Source organism: Gorilla gorilla, chromosome 13, assembly GCF_029281585.2.
Source record: "Gorilla gorilla gorilla isolate KB3781 chromosome 13, NHGRI_mGorGor1-v2.1_pri, whole genome shotgun sequence".
Lineage (NCBI taxonomy): Eukaryota > Metazoa > Chordata > Mammalia > Primates > Hominidae > Gorilla > Gorilla gorilla.
In genome coordinates this window covers 66,434,331-66,447,336 of record NC_073237.2, presented here as the reverse complement: position 1 = coordinate 66,447,336, position 13,006 = coordinate 66,434,331, and the positions used below count along the sequence as shown (strand labels likewise).

Genomic DNA, 13,006 nt, shown 5'->3' with positions numbered 1-13,006 from the left:
TTCATTCATTCAAGTATTTTTTTGTTGCACACTTACTATACCAGACACTTTCTGGGTACTGAGAATACAGAAGTAAACAAAACAGCAAGAAATGTTGTACTCTATGTTAGGATATAGAGTTTACATTCTAATGAGATAAAAAATTGAGATTGTCTATGTGAAATAAAGCATGCTATAAAAATTATTGTATCAGTGGAGAAAAAAGAGGTAAGGGAAAATTAAGAGAAAAAAGTAATAATTATTATATTAATGTATAGAGTGCTTATGTCACTAATAAGGCTTAAGCATTTTGTTGTGGCAGAGTAGAGATTCAAATTAGAATTGGCAGTGTTGTAGTGAAGATACTCTGATAAAGACAAATAATGTAGAAATGAGTTAATTGCTAGTGAAAAGATTTTCAAATTATTTTTATTAGGTAATTTTATAATTTCATAGCAGCTGTTAGGATACACAAACATATATATACAATTTTCTAAACAAGTAAATAAAAGCAGTTTAGTATATCTGCCTGAATTCATATTATTCAAAATCTTACCAAAATATTTATTATAAAAATCAGTAAAATTGTTTAACACATTTATAAAAATTGCTGGGTATGTATACATAAACATTTTAAGCTTGCTTTACAAAAAAAAGTTAAATTTCTATCCATGTGCTTGTAGTGACTTCAAAGGTAGTTCAAAGGGGGAATAAAGAAGGTAGCATTGTCTTGTAATACAGCATTAATTAATACTGACTTACCCTTGGACATTCATGAAAGATCCTTTGTTATCACATATGGTGAAAATATTAACAAATTAATACTCCATTTCTATGAATAAAACATAGAAAATAAGACTTTATTTTTCAGACTAACTCATTAGCATGAAAGACTGCATTCATTCTGCAGATATTACTGACACCCTGTATTATTTACTTTAAAAATATTTATGATACTTAAAATTCAAAAGGAAACCTGCAAGACCTATTTTTCTCCCAATACATTCACTGAATGCAGATTTAAATGAGTGCATCTCATTTTGATTGTGCCCTTTGTGTACTTTAAAATGACTACAATATAGTACATTTGTATTTTTAACTGGTACCAAAATTAAGATGAATGATCTATGCAAAACCAGTAGCCTGTATTTCTAGTAACAGTTGTCATATGCAAAAAGAAAAAAAGAGCCCTGAGTCAGTATGTTTTTGCAAAAGTAATGAAGGAGGGTGCTCTAAAGTCATTTTATAACTTATAAAATTGTTAAGACTGTCCAGTATTCATTTGCTTTGTTTTCATTTTGATTGAAGAGAGGTATGGTTTTCGTCTAGTTAATCCAATTCAGATCATTTCTTAATACTCAATTTCATTTAAGTCCTCAGAATATCCTGATGATTGTTGAGTTGTATCTTCCATTTCTGTCAGGAAAGACAAATATACAATAACAGTATTTTTATTATAGAAAAATATTTAATTTGTATTTTTGTAGTTTGAGACAGTATTGCAAAGTCCATTTTCAGTCAAGCTTATATGATTGGGAAAAAATATTACCTCCACAGGGTCCTGCCTGAAATTTAACATCATCAATGGCAATATCACTTCTTATTGATACTCCTCGAATGGCTTCAAAAATTATCTGAAAGAATAATATGTTTGAATTTAGAAATAGAATCATCCTGATTACAGTGCTGGTCAGGGCAGATCCAGGCTTTGTAGATATGAAAACTTAGATTGCTCTTGAGGATCCCTTTAAGGAAAAGGATACCAAATTACAAATTGAAATCTAGGTATTAAAGAGAATATTTATTTGGAATTTAAAGAAACACAATAAATTACTGAAGCCTTGAAGATTCAGGTCCCTGTCTTCTGAGATCTCTTTAGGCAATTTCCCAGAAATGCTTGCCTAGAAATGCTTCTTGGTGGTAACCTGGTTTCCTCTTCCCAATTGGAACACTCTTCTCCCAGCATCCCCCAGCACTCACACAGGGTCTGTGAAAGTGAGGGGCTCAGAAACTTAAATTTCCTTTAGCACTCCATAAATCTACCTTTGATACTGCTACTAGGTGGAAAAATTTAATATGACTGATGATACCCATGTGTGAACAGAAAAGCATAATAATGAAGTTTACCAAAGATAATGGTTCACTTATGTTAAATACCATAACATCAAAGACACAGCTCAGGCAGAAGAGAGAATCAGTTTTATAACTTCAGATTCTGAGAAGAAAATAACTGATCAGATATTTGGTTGTAGGAAAAATAGATTACTTAACCAGCTCTAAGGCTGTCCCAACAATGGTTAACAAATTACTGAATAGTCCAGGGAGGCCCATGGGTAATGAAAGTTGTTCAGAAGACACATTTGCTCTATTCATTTTATAAGCAAATGAGTCTTCATTGGAGTAGTTTATAATTTAAATAAAAAAGCCCTTAAACAAATTTTATTTAAACCCTCCCTAAAATTAAAGAATATAAATTAAATAATATGTTTATAAAGTTATCTTGAAATTAATGTTTCAAAGATGCTTTAGGGACAGACTGGTGGCAAAATACTGTTAATAAAAATGTTAAGGATCCAACTCGTAATGGTGGATTTCAGGTGTCAACTTGACTGGGTTAAGGGATACCCACATCGCTGGTAAAGCATTATTTCTCAGTATGTATGTGAGGGTGTTTCTGAAAGAGATTGGCGTTTGAATTGGTGGACTGAGAAAGGAAGATCTGTCCTCACCCAATGTGAGTGGGGACCATCAAATTGGTTGAGGATGCAGATAGAACAAAAAGGCAGAGGAGAAGCAAGTTTGCTCTCTCTTCTGTAACTGGGACACCCGTCTGCTTCTGCCCTTGGACATCAGAACTCTAGGTTCTTCAGTCTTCAGACTTCTGGAATTGTACCAGTGGCACCCTAGGTTCTCAGGCCTTTGGCTGCAGACTAATAGTTATACCATCGGCTTCTCTAGTTCTCAGGCCTTGGGATTTGGACTGAGCTATGGTACCAGCTTTCCTGGTTCTCCAGCTTGTATATAGCAATGGGAACCTTTGCTATATACAGTGAGATGCTTGAATATAGCATCTCAGCCTTCATAATTATATGAGCCAATTTCTATAATACATCCCCTTTCATATCTCTCTCTCACCTTCTGTGTCTGTCTCTCTCTTTCTCCTCTACTGGTTCGGTTTCTCTGGTGAACAATGATTAATACACAGTGCTAAATAAGAATCCAAATAAATGGCAAGAAGAGGGAAAAAATGTTCTAACACATCTAGATAAAAGGACACCTGAGTGCACATAATAAGCATTTTGGTTCTCTGAACAACAATAAAATCTGTTTTTTTGGCCTTCAAGTCTGTAATGAAAAGAGTCATAAAATTACCTGAAGGAATTATATTCTGAATAGTCTATGATTTGGCCAGACACTTGATTTTATACAACTTTCTCCTCTGAAATTTCTTAATACAGCAGTGATCACCATTTTATAGTACTATGATTTCCCCCTTGTATTATAAATATGTAGTAGTACCTCTTCTTTTTCTACATTGACAATAGGATTAAGCTGACTTATCTTTGCACTTTAAGACTAACCAAATCTATCCAAATCAAATAGCTACTGAGCAAATACTTGTTTATTTAGATAATAGACATAACAAATGTAGGATTAAATAAGATCATATATGTCCTTGGTTCCCAAAGTGTGTGCTGAGGTGCCCCAGGGTGCCCAAGTACATTCACGGGGTGCTGTGGATAGTTTGAAATTTTAAGGGAAACACGGCAATATTCAATACTTAGCAGACACCATGTGAACTGCTAGCTCAATGTCATTCAAAGTTTTAACATGGGATTGACCTGTATTCCTTTTGATAACATATCTTCATAGAGCTGAGTTTTTTGGTAGCTGCTACAATTAAAAGCAAGCATTGTGTAGAAATCAATGTGGAACATAAGGGTAGTGTATCCAATCTAATTCCAAGGTTTGGGAAGTTTGTGCCCAACAGGTATATACATTCTATTAGTACATAATTTTGGTTAATAATTAGATAAAATCTTAATTTTTATTTTAAGTATTTTTTCAGATGGCTACTAAGTTATTAGAACATAAATACTTAAGTTGTTTGAATCCAAATACTTAATATATGAAACTGTTAGGTGTTTCTTTTGGTATTGCAGCACCAAGAAAAAATTACTATGGGCATCATAAACAAGAAAATTTGGAGACCTGAATCTTTTTTTTTTTTTTTTTGAGACAGAGTCTTGCTCTCAAGCTGGAGTGCAGTGGTGCGATATCAGCTCACTGCAACGTCTGCCTCCTGGGCTTAAGTGATCCTCCTGCCTTAGGCGCCTTAGTAGCTGGGGCTACAGGCATGCACCACCACACCTGGCTAATTTTTGTACTTTTAGAGGAGACAGGGTTTTGCCATGCTGTCCAGGCTGGTCTCAAACTCCTGGGCTCAAGAAATCCCCCTACTTCAGCCTCCCAAAGTGCTGGGATTATAGGTGTAAGCCACCGCACCCTGCCAACCTGAGTCTTAGCTGAGTATGCAGTGCATAGAAATTCCTAGTAACTGTTAGGCAGTATAATTAATAATATGACTGATGTAAATATTTCAGTGAGCTGGGAATTTGTATAACACTTTACTTCAATGGCATAAAAATCTAAGAAACTAAGGAGGAAAAGTCATGAAAGCGGGGGAGGAGGGGTAATCAGGGAATCCAAAGGAAATAGAATGATTTTGTGCTTTTGATCAATAGTGAGTCAGTTTCTGCTTAGCACTAATAAATCCCTTAGGAAGGAGCATGATTAAAAATTTGCCGTTTGATGCATTTCTTTTTCCCACAGGGATAATCTAATGAGTGGAATGCCTTTAGGAGGCCACCCACATATTTTCCCCATAGGATCAATCTCAAATGGCAGCAGTACTATCACACTCTAAATACCATCTCTACCTGCCCACCCCCATTCATGCTGTACACATTTACTTCCCTAACTGTGTTCTCTTCCCTGAACTCATCTCATATCCTATTATTTACTTACAACCATTTGGATTCCTAATAGACATAGAAAACTTAACATGTCCCCCCCAGAAGTCTATTTTCTTCCTGCACACACTGCCCTCACTCCAGGTCTGCTCTGTCTCAAGTCTTCCTCATCTCAATAAATGATATCTCAATTCATTTTAGCAATTGCTCATGCCAAAAGCTTTGGAGTCATCTTGGTGTCTCCCTTTCCCTCAGACTCCACATTCTATCACATTCTATACATAAGAAGTCTCGTGGACTTCTGATGACATCTCCTCACCTCTGCTGCATAGCCTAAGCCATCACTCCTCTTGCCAGGGCTACTGCAGCAGCCCCCAAAGTCTCCTTGTCCCATTGCAGTATACTTTACACGCAGTAGCTGGAGTGATCATTTCAAAATCAGATAATATTACCTTAAAGCTGTATGATGGCTTCTTATTGCTTTTGGAACAAATTTCAAACTCTTTACCACACCTTCTAAGGATTTTCATGATTATCACAATACTTCTTTGACCTCACCACTTGATCAACTTGACTTCTTCTTCCTCTTATTTTCCTTCCTCTTCTTAATATTATTTTTAATTGATAAATCACAATTTTATACCTTTATGGGGTACAATGTGATATACACACACACACACACAAAATGTGGGATGATTAACTCAAGCTAATTAACATATCTGTCATCTCACTTATTTATCACTTTTTTGTGATAAGATGTGAAATTTACTCTTAGTTATTTTGAAATATACATTATTGACTGTAGTCATCCTGTGTTCAACAAATCTCAAAAACATATTCCTCTTGTCTATCTGAAACTTTGTAGCCTTTGACCAACAACTCCCCATTCCCTGCTCCTGCTTCCCCCAGCCTCTGGTAACCATCATTCTACTCTCTACTTCCATGAGCTCAGCTTGACTTCTTCATAGCACTTATTATCTGATGTTACACTCTCTCTCTCTCTCTCTCTCTCTCTCTCTCTCTATATATATATATATATATATATATTTGTTGTTTGGCTTGCTTTTTTTTTAGAGAAAGGGTCTCAATATGTTGCCAGGCTGATCTCAAACTCCTGGCCTCAAGCAATCCTCCCACCTCGGCCTCCCGAAGTGCTGGGATTACAGATGTGAGCCACTGTGCCTGGCCTTGGCTTGCATTTTCTACCTCCTCCCCACTAGAATGTAAATTCCAAACAAATAAGAACTTTATATATTACATTCATTGCAGTATCTTCAGCACCTAGAATAGTAAATGGACAATACATACTTATTGAGATGAGATATTTTGGTCTCAAACAACAGGAGCTCAGTCTGGATGCCTGATGTAGCTGTTGAGAATACCAGTTCTGCCATGGTGATATGAATTAGTGACTAGGGAGACTTAGGTGAGAATATATTGTTAGAACAGTGATAATATTTTGATACTTTAAAGTTTATAAAACCCTTTCACATACATAATCTCCTTTGACTCTCTAACTCTGCAATGTCAGCACAGCTGATTAGGAATTATTACCGCATTTTGAGAATGTATAAACTCTCAGAGTGTAAAAGATATCTCCAAAATCATGCAGTGCTTGTGACCATCAGGCCAATGAGGATTATTTTGGAACTTCTATGGTAGGAGGCAGTGTAGAACAGTGGCTTAGGGATACAAACTTTGGAACCATGCAGATCTGGTTCTCATTCAGCCACTTATCAGCCAGACATTTACTTTTCCCCACCTGTAAAATGGGGAAATAGGATCAGTTGAAAGAACTTACGTACAGCTCTTAGCACTGTAAGTGCCTGGCATGTAGCAGATGGCTGATCTATGTGCACATGAGTATATCTGTTTTATTAGACACTAGGATGTTTTGGAGCAACTAGTTCAGCCTGGTCTCCCTGCCATCATTTGGATTCCTGAGGGAATCACTAACACAGAGGAGATTCTTATCTGTTCCATTCTAAGCCAAGGGGGAGGATTCTGGAGTCTTCTTCCCAGACTGTGAGCTGGAAGTCTCCAGGGCGATTCTGCATCATTTGAAGAGCCCTAAATGCCATTTCAGATGCCACGCTACTCTGTACTCAAAAAACATTTCAAATAACTACCTCCCCAGTAAGTCTATTATATGCAAGGCCATGTGTCTGATCCCCAAGGCCTAGATGCTGATAAGTTACCTGTCCCCAGAACTCAAATCTTAGAGCACTTGTGCATCAGTATCGCTTGAGAGTTGAACAAAAAATCAGTGCTCAGGTGTCACCCCCAAAGATTTAGATTCATTTAGTCTAGCATAGAGATTCTTTGCCTTTAGCATGCATCAGATTCACCTGGAGGGCTTATTAAAACAGATTTCTGGGGCCCCCAAATCCTGTTTCTGATTCATTCGTTTTAAAGTGGGACCTGAGAATTTGCATTTTAAGTGAATTTGTGTTTCAAGTGAATTTGCATTTCAGGTATTGCTGATGCTGCTGGTACCTGGACCAAACTTTGAGAACCATTTGAATACAGAAGGAGTACCCTAATAGCCTAACAAAATTAATCCATCATCTCTGAATAATGATCAGTTATATTAGTAAGTTCCTGAGCCATCCACTTTCTTCTTTCGAACAGACATTAAATCACTATGAAATTATTCCTGAAGCTACCTGTTATTCTTTGCCAAATGTCTAGGTGTTTATCCATGTTGGGATAATGGGCCTTTCCCAGATAATGGCTCATCTTCCCTGTCATTTGCTCTTTAACAATGTAGCACCTTTGACTGCACTGCAACTTGGCCATCTGAGCTTCTGCAATTCCTTCCCATTTATATCTGTAGAAAATTATTTTTGGTCATAGGTTGGTGCAAAATAAAACCCTTAATTTGGATATCTGTTCCCAGGAAGATCTGGGTTTAGACAAGGCAGCCAGTGGTTAAAGACGCAGAGTGCTGGTCCAGGAGGTTTATCAGCCAGAAGTAAGAATGAGTAGGAAGGTGTGCCTTTAGTTGGAGGTCACACTTGAGAATTCTACAGAGCAATTTTAAGAACAGTCAGAAATCTGAATGTTATCTCCCACAGCTTTCTGGAGCTTTGGCTCATGGTAGGCAGGTAAAATCTGTGGCTATCAGAAGGCAGGTGTGGTTCTCCAGGCTAGACTGGCTGTTCAGCCCCTACCTACTAGAATTTAAAAGGATGTTTCCTATTGCTGCCCAGATTCCTTTATGATAGAGAACATCTAGGATGGACATCTTCTATAGCACATGAGAGGACCTGGGGGAGACCCAGGACTGAGGATCAAGTCTCTCAGTTTCTTTTGCATCAATGCAGTGATGGAGGCAGAGGCATTAAAAAAACAAAACTTACTCTGGACCATACTCACTGTTAAATAGAGGCTTAAGGCAAAAGCTCTTAGATGTATGTGAGTAATGATGAGTAAAAGATGCAGCTGCAACTAATTAGGTAATACCATATTTAGAAGAAAAGACTTCGTTTTGGAGATATGCATGATACATAGAAATATACTTGACACCCATAATGTATCAAGACAAAAATAGATATACTTTTATCATAGAACTGCAAGAAAATCACTTTATGCATAAATTCTCAAAGCTTTCTCTCCCTGTCACTGCTTAGATTTAATCAATGTATAGACTAATTATGTTTACTCCCTCTTAATCCTGCCTTTATCTATGACCCTGAAAAAGAACAAAATATTCTCTTTGGTAGCAAGAATAAGAAAGAACATCAGAAGCTCCTACACCTTTTCCATTGCTTAGTTCTTATCTCTGTTGGCTTACCTGGTGTTGCCTCTCACAGCTGTATTCAATCAGTGCTCGTAGCCAGGAAATGCTCTGTTCACCTCTTCTCCTCCATAAGAGGGACTCTTCACTGTCTTCTTCCTTTTTCAGATAAACACTCAGCAGGCCAGTGCCCCCTCCATACATGTGGTAGAAAAAGGTCAAGCAGTGTTTTCCAGAGACTCCTCGCAGAGGCCTGGACAAGAGGCGTGCTTTTTGTCCATACACCATATGGGAGGCCTCAATGTACATGTAGTAGCCTTGAGGTGAATGCAAAAGCAGGTATTGTTAAAAAGGACACAAATTACATTTTCTCCTTTCATAATGTTCTTTCAGAGTGTCAAGTCAAGATGATCTGACTAAAAGTACTGATAAAGGGTTTTATAATTTGGAGAATGCATATTATCTAAGGAGAATGAATAACTTCCAAAAATGAGACCAGCAAAATGATTTCTTAAATTTAATGATTTATAATTCAGTTTAATATACAAGAGGTAATTAATATACCAGTATTATGCCACTGATACAGTGATTAACACATCAGAATTTATATTACTTATTCATGGACAATATCCTAAAGCTTCCAGACGTTGGTTTGGAGAGAGAGAGAGAGAGTGGGTTTTGTAGTCAGGTAGATCTGGGTTCAAGTCTTGACTATAATATTTGTTGTTTATGTGATTCTGGTCTAATGAATAATCTCTGAACTTATATTCACCATTTTAAGATAAGGGTTAATACCTGTGCTACAGAATTGTGAGAATTAAATAACATAATGACATATGCTCACGTTATGCATATTCCATTATTTGTTTCCTGTCCTGCTTAATTCCTAAAACTTTTTATGATACTTTTTTTTAGTTTTGAAAACATATTCTGTAATTTTTTTTAAATATAATCCAATCTTTATTTAAAAATCTAATCTGCCAGTTTAGCGTTTTCCACCAACTCGGGGAGCTGAAACTTTCACAGGCTTCACAATCTTTTGCTTAGGTGCTCCCTTTGTAGGTGCCTTAGCAGTAGCCATTGCAGTCTTTTTAGATGCTTGCTTAGCCTTTTTTGCTTCCTTAGCAGCCCTGATAGCTTGTTCTCGTTGAGCCTTTCTAACTTAAGGTTTCTGATTCCTCTTGGCCATTATATCAGCAAGAGATGCACCAGTAGTGGCCCTCTGGAATTTGACTGCTGGGCGGGTTCTTTTCTTTTGAATTTCTTCCGACTCTCCCTTTTTGTGCTTCCTTCTGTGGAGGACAGTCCAGTTTATCTGCCAAGGATTCCTCTTGGAAAGGAATGCTGACTCGCATTTCGCATTAAGAAACTGGAAAACCTTCCCGTCGGTCCTGGCATAGTGCCTCCCGTGTCCGGGGTAGATCTTGTACCCGCTAAAACTGCACAGCTCGACCTTCGTGGCGACGGCTCCACGGGAAGAGAAAAGATGGCGAAGAGCCATATTCTGTAATATTTTTAAATTGCCTTTCCAATTTCCTTTTCTAATTTTATTTTATTGCTATTTTTAAATTTATTGGTTTCAGGCAGAAACAGGATTAATCGGCATGTAGATAAGGCAGTGGTGTGCTGCAGCCAACTTCTACGGGCTTCCAATAGTCCATTGTATGCATTCTCTCCCAGCTCCAGGTGATTTCACATTGGCAGCTGGAACTGGGCCATGATGGGACTATTTAAACTACAGAAATTGGACATGTATACAAGTCAGTACATCCTTCTCAAAGCCAGTTGGTGTTAAACAATCACTATCATGTCACTGAAGTAAAACTATATATGAATAGTAATGCAAGAGATCTTTTCTAGAGTAATTCACTGGTAATATAATTCTGTGCATCTGAGGCCCATTTTAAAAAAGGCCCTAAACTCTTCACTAGTAGGTATTAACCTTTGATCACTTGATGAAAAGTTTAGACCGCCTCTATTTGAAAAGTACACAAAGAAAGTTTGCATGCAACTTTGTTGCCTTGTTTGGTGTTGCATTTGTGTTTGGAATGGATGTATGTGTCTCCCCAAATTCATATGTTGAAGCCCTACCCCTTGTGTGATAGTAATTGGAGATGGGGCACTGGGGAGCTAATTAGGGCTAGATGAGGTCATGAGGCTGAAGCCCTCCTGATGACAATAGTGCCCTTATAAGAAGAGACAGCAGGGAGCTTGTTCTCTCTCTCTCCAGGCGCACACACCAAGAAAGGCCATGTGGGCACACAGCAAGATGGTGCCTGTCTGCAAACTAGGAAAAGAGCCCTCACCAGGAACTGAAACAGCTGGCACCTTGATGTTGGACTTCCAGCCTCCACAACTGTGAGAGGTAAATTTCTGTTGTTTAAACCACCTAGTCTATGATATTTTGTTATGGCAGCCCGAGCAAACACCAACATTTGCCAATTTCGATTTATTTTTTACATATATGATGTAAAAAGTAATCTTTACAAAGTATCATATGTCTCATTATTTCATGCAGAAATTGGTGACCAAATCAAGGGGAAAAATAAAGAGATCCCAAATAATACCTGCAAATGAAATGGTTTCTTTATAGTTTGAAGTTTAATCAATGAACTCTAATTAATCATTTCCAAAAATATGGCGATCGAGATATCCAAACAAGAATTGGTTGGAGTCCTCTCTGTGTGCCTGGGAGGCCTTTCTCCATTCTCTTTTTCTTATTTCTACAAACACAAATCTGAGAAGTTCTATAAGTTTATTAAAACAGTGGGAGAAAGCATCGTTGGTCTTAATAAATTGTGTGCACTGTGCAACCCCTTCCCCCAGTGTTTTACTCTATAAAGTTCTCACCCTGCAAAACTGGGCTGACTCAGGATATGGCCTGCATCAACCAGTCACATACAAGGAATGATGCTGCCCCAAAGAAGCAAAATCAGAGCAGAGTTCTGTGTCTGTCACTTCAGGTTGCCTGTTAACAAGGCATGGTGCCACCATAGGCTCCACTAGCTGGGGATTCCTGAATGCAGTGAACAAGTAGAAATCAAAACCTCCTTTAGGATACTCTAAAGACTACATATATTTCAGCGCAGTTCAAAAGTAAATTTTAATTAGAAAGCTAATTGGTTTAAATAAGAAATTGAAATTATGGGAGTGTCTTTGATCTGGTATGTTACATTTGACATCCAGTCAACTTCAACTTTTCATCTCATTGGCAGTAGTTTCATCCAGATGCATGCTTAAGGGAAATGGCATAGCTGCCAACTTTCCCATGATCTGCTCAAAAATAATAGCAAAAAAACCTGTCAGTGTTCTGCAGTGCTCACCAATGACATCCTCATTATGAACTCGAGTGGTCAGTTTTCAGTCTTTGTCATTTTTGTACCATCAGTAACATTGGACATAGTGGTTTACCACTTCAGAAAGTAGAATTACATTCTTACGTTGGTTTGCAAGACACTGTATTCTCCTGCTTTTTCTCCTTCCTCACTGGTGACTCCTTTGCTGGTCACTTTTTTCACAATTCCACTCTCTCTTTCCTGACCTTTTGACCCTGGAGTGCCCCAAGGTCCAGTTTTTACTTCGCTATTCTTACTTCCTTGATGAACTCATCTTGTTTCAGGGCTTTAAATACCAAATATGTTATATCTCAAATTCAAATTTTCAACCTTTTTGCTGAAATCTAGACTTGTTCAAACTGTCTAATGGACATCTCCACTTACTGTCAGGTAGACATCTCACACTGAACATATTCAAAACTCAACTTCCTAACAGCCTGAAGTAGACTAAATGTCCAGTCGTTGACACCCAAAACCTGTGAGTCGCACACCACTACTCTCTTTTTCTGATTCTCCACATCAAGGCTATCAGGAATTCCCACTGGCTCTACCTTTAAAATATATCCAGAATCCAGTCACTTCTCTTCTTACTGCCTCCACTGCTATCACCCTGGTCCAAGCTGCTATCATTTCTCGCTTGGATTAATGCAACAGCTTCCCAACTACTCTGTCTGCTTCTACTCTGGTCCCCTGCGATCTCATCTCAAAATTGTATTCATAGTGCTCCTTCTAAAGCAAAAGCAAAATCATACCACTCATTTAAAACCTTCCATTGGGTTAGCATTTCAGAGTGAAAGCTGAAGTCCTTACAGTTGGCTTTAGAACCCCATACAGTCTCCCACCTATTCTCTTACCTGTCTCATTCCTACTGGCTTTCTCCTCACTTACTGTGTTGCTTGGCCACACTGGCCTTTGTATTATTCCTGGAATATGGCAGGTATGCTGCTGCCTGAAGGCCTTTGCATGTGCTAAAAGTCTGG

General features: G+C 37.9%; 1 protein-coding gene and 1 pseudogene across 2 annotated transcripts in view; both read right to left on the bottom strand.

Annotated features, from left to right (window-relative positions):
- Positions 1-379: 379 nt before the first annotated feature.
- Positions 380-13,006, bottom strand: part of MAMDC2 (MAM domain containing 2) — a 177,452-nt gene continuing 164,825 nt past the window's right edge. The window contains exons 12-14 of one of the 2 annotated variants that reach the window (XM_004048109.5): positions 8,749-9,008; positions 1,529-1,613; positions 380-1,395 (exon numbers count right to left, since the gene is read on the bottom strand). In XM_004048109.5, coding sequence (XP_004048157.1) covers positions 1,331-1,395; positions 1,529-1,613; positions 8,749-9,008 — 410 coding nt within the window. In that variant the 3' untranslated portion in view covers positions 380-1,330. Of the gene's footprint in view, positions 1,396-1,528; positions 1,614-8,748; positions 9,009-13,006 lie in introns of those variants that run through there. The other variant, XM_031014898.3, reaches the window with a different exon arrangement.
- LOC109028147 (large ribosomal subunit protein eL24-like) lies at positions 9,352-10,209 on the bottom strand (annotated as a pseudogene).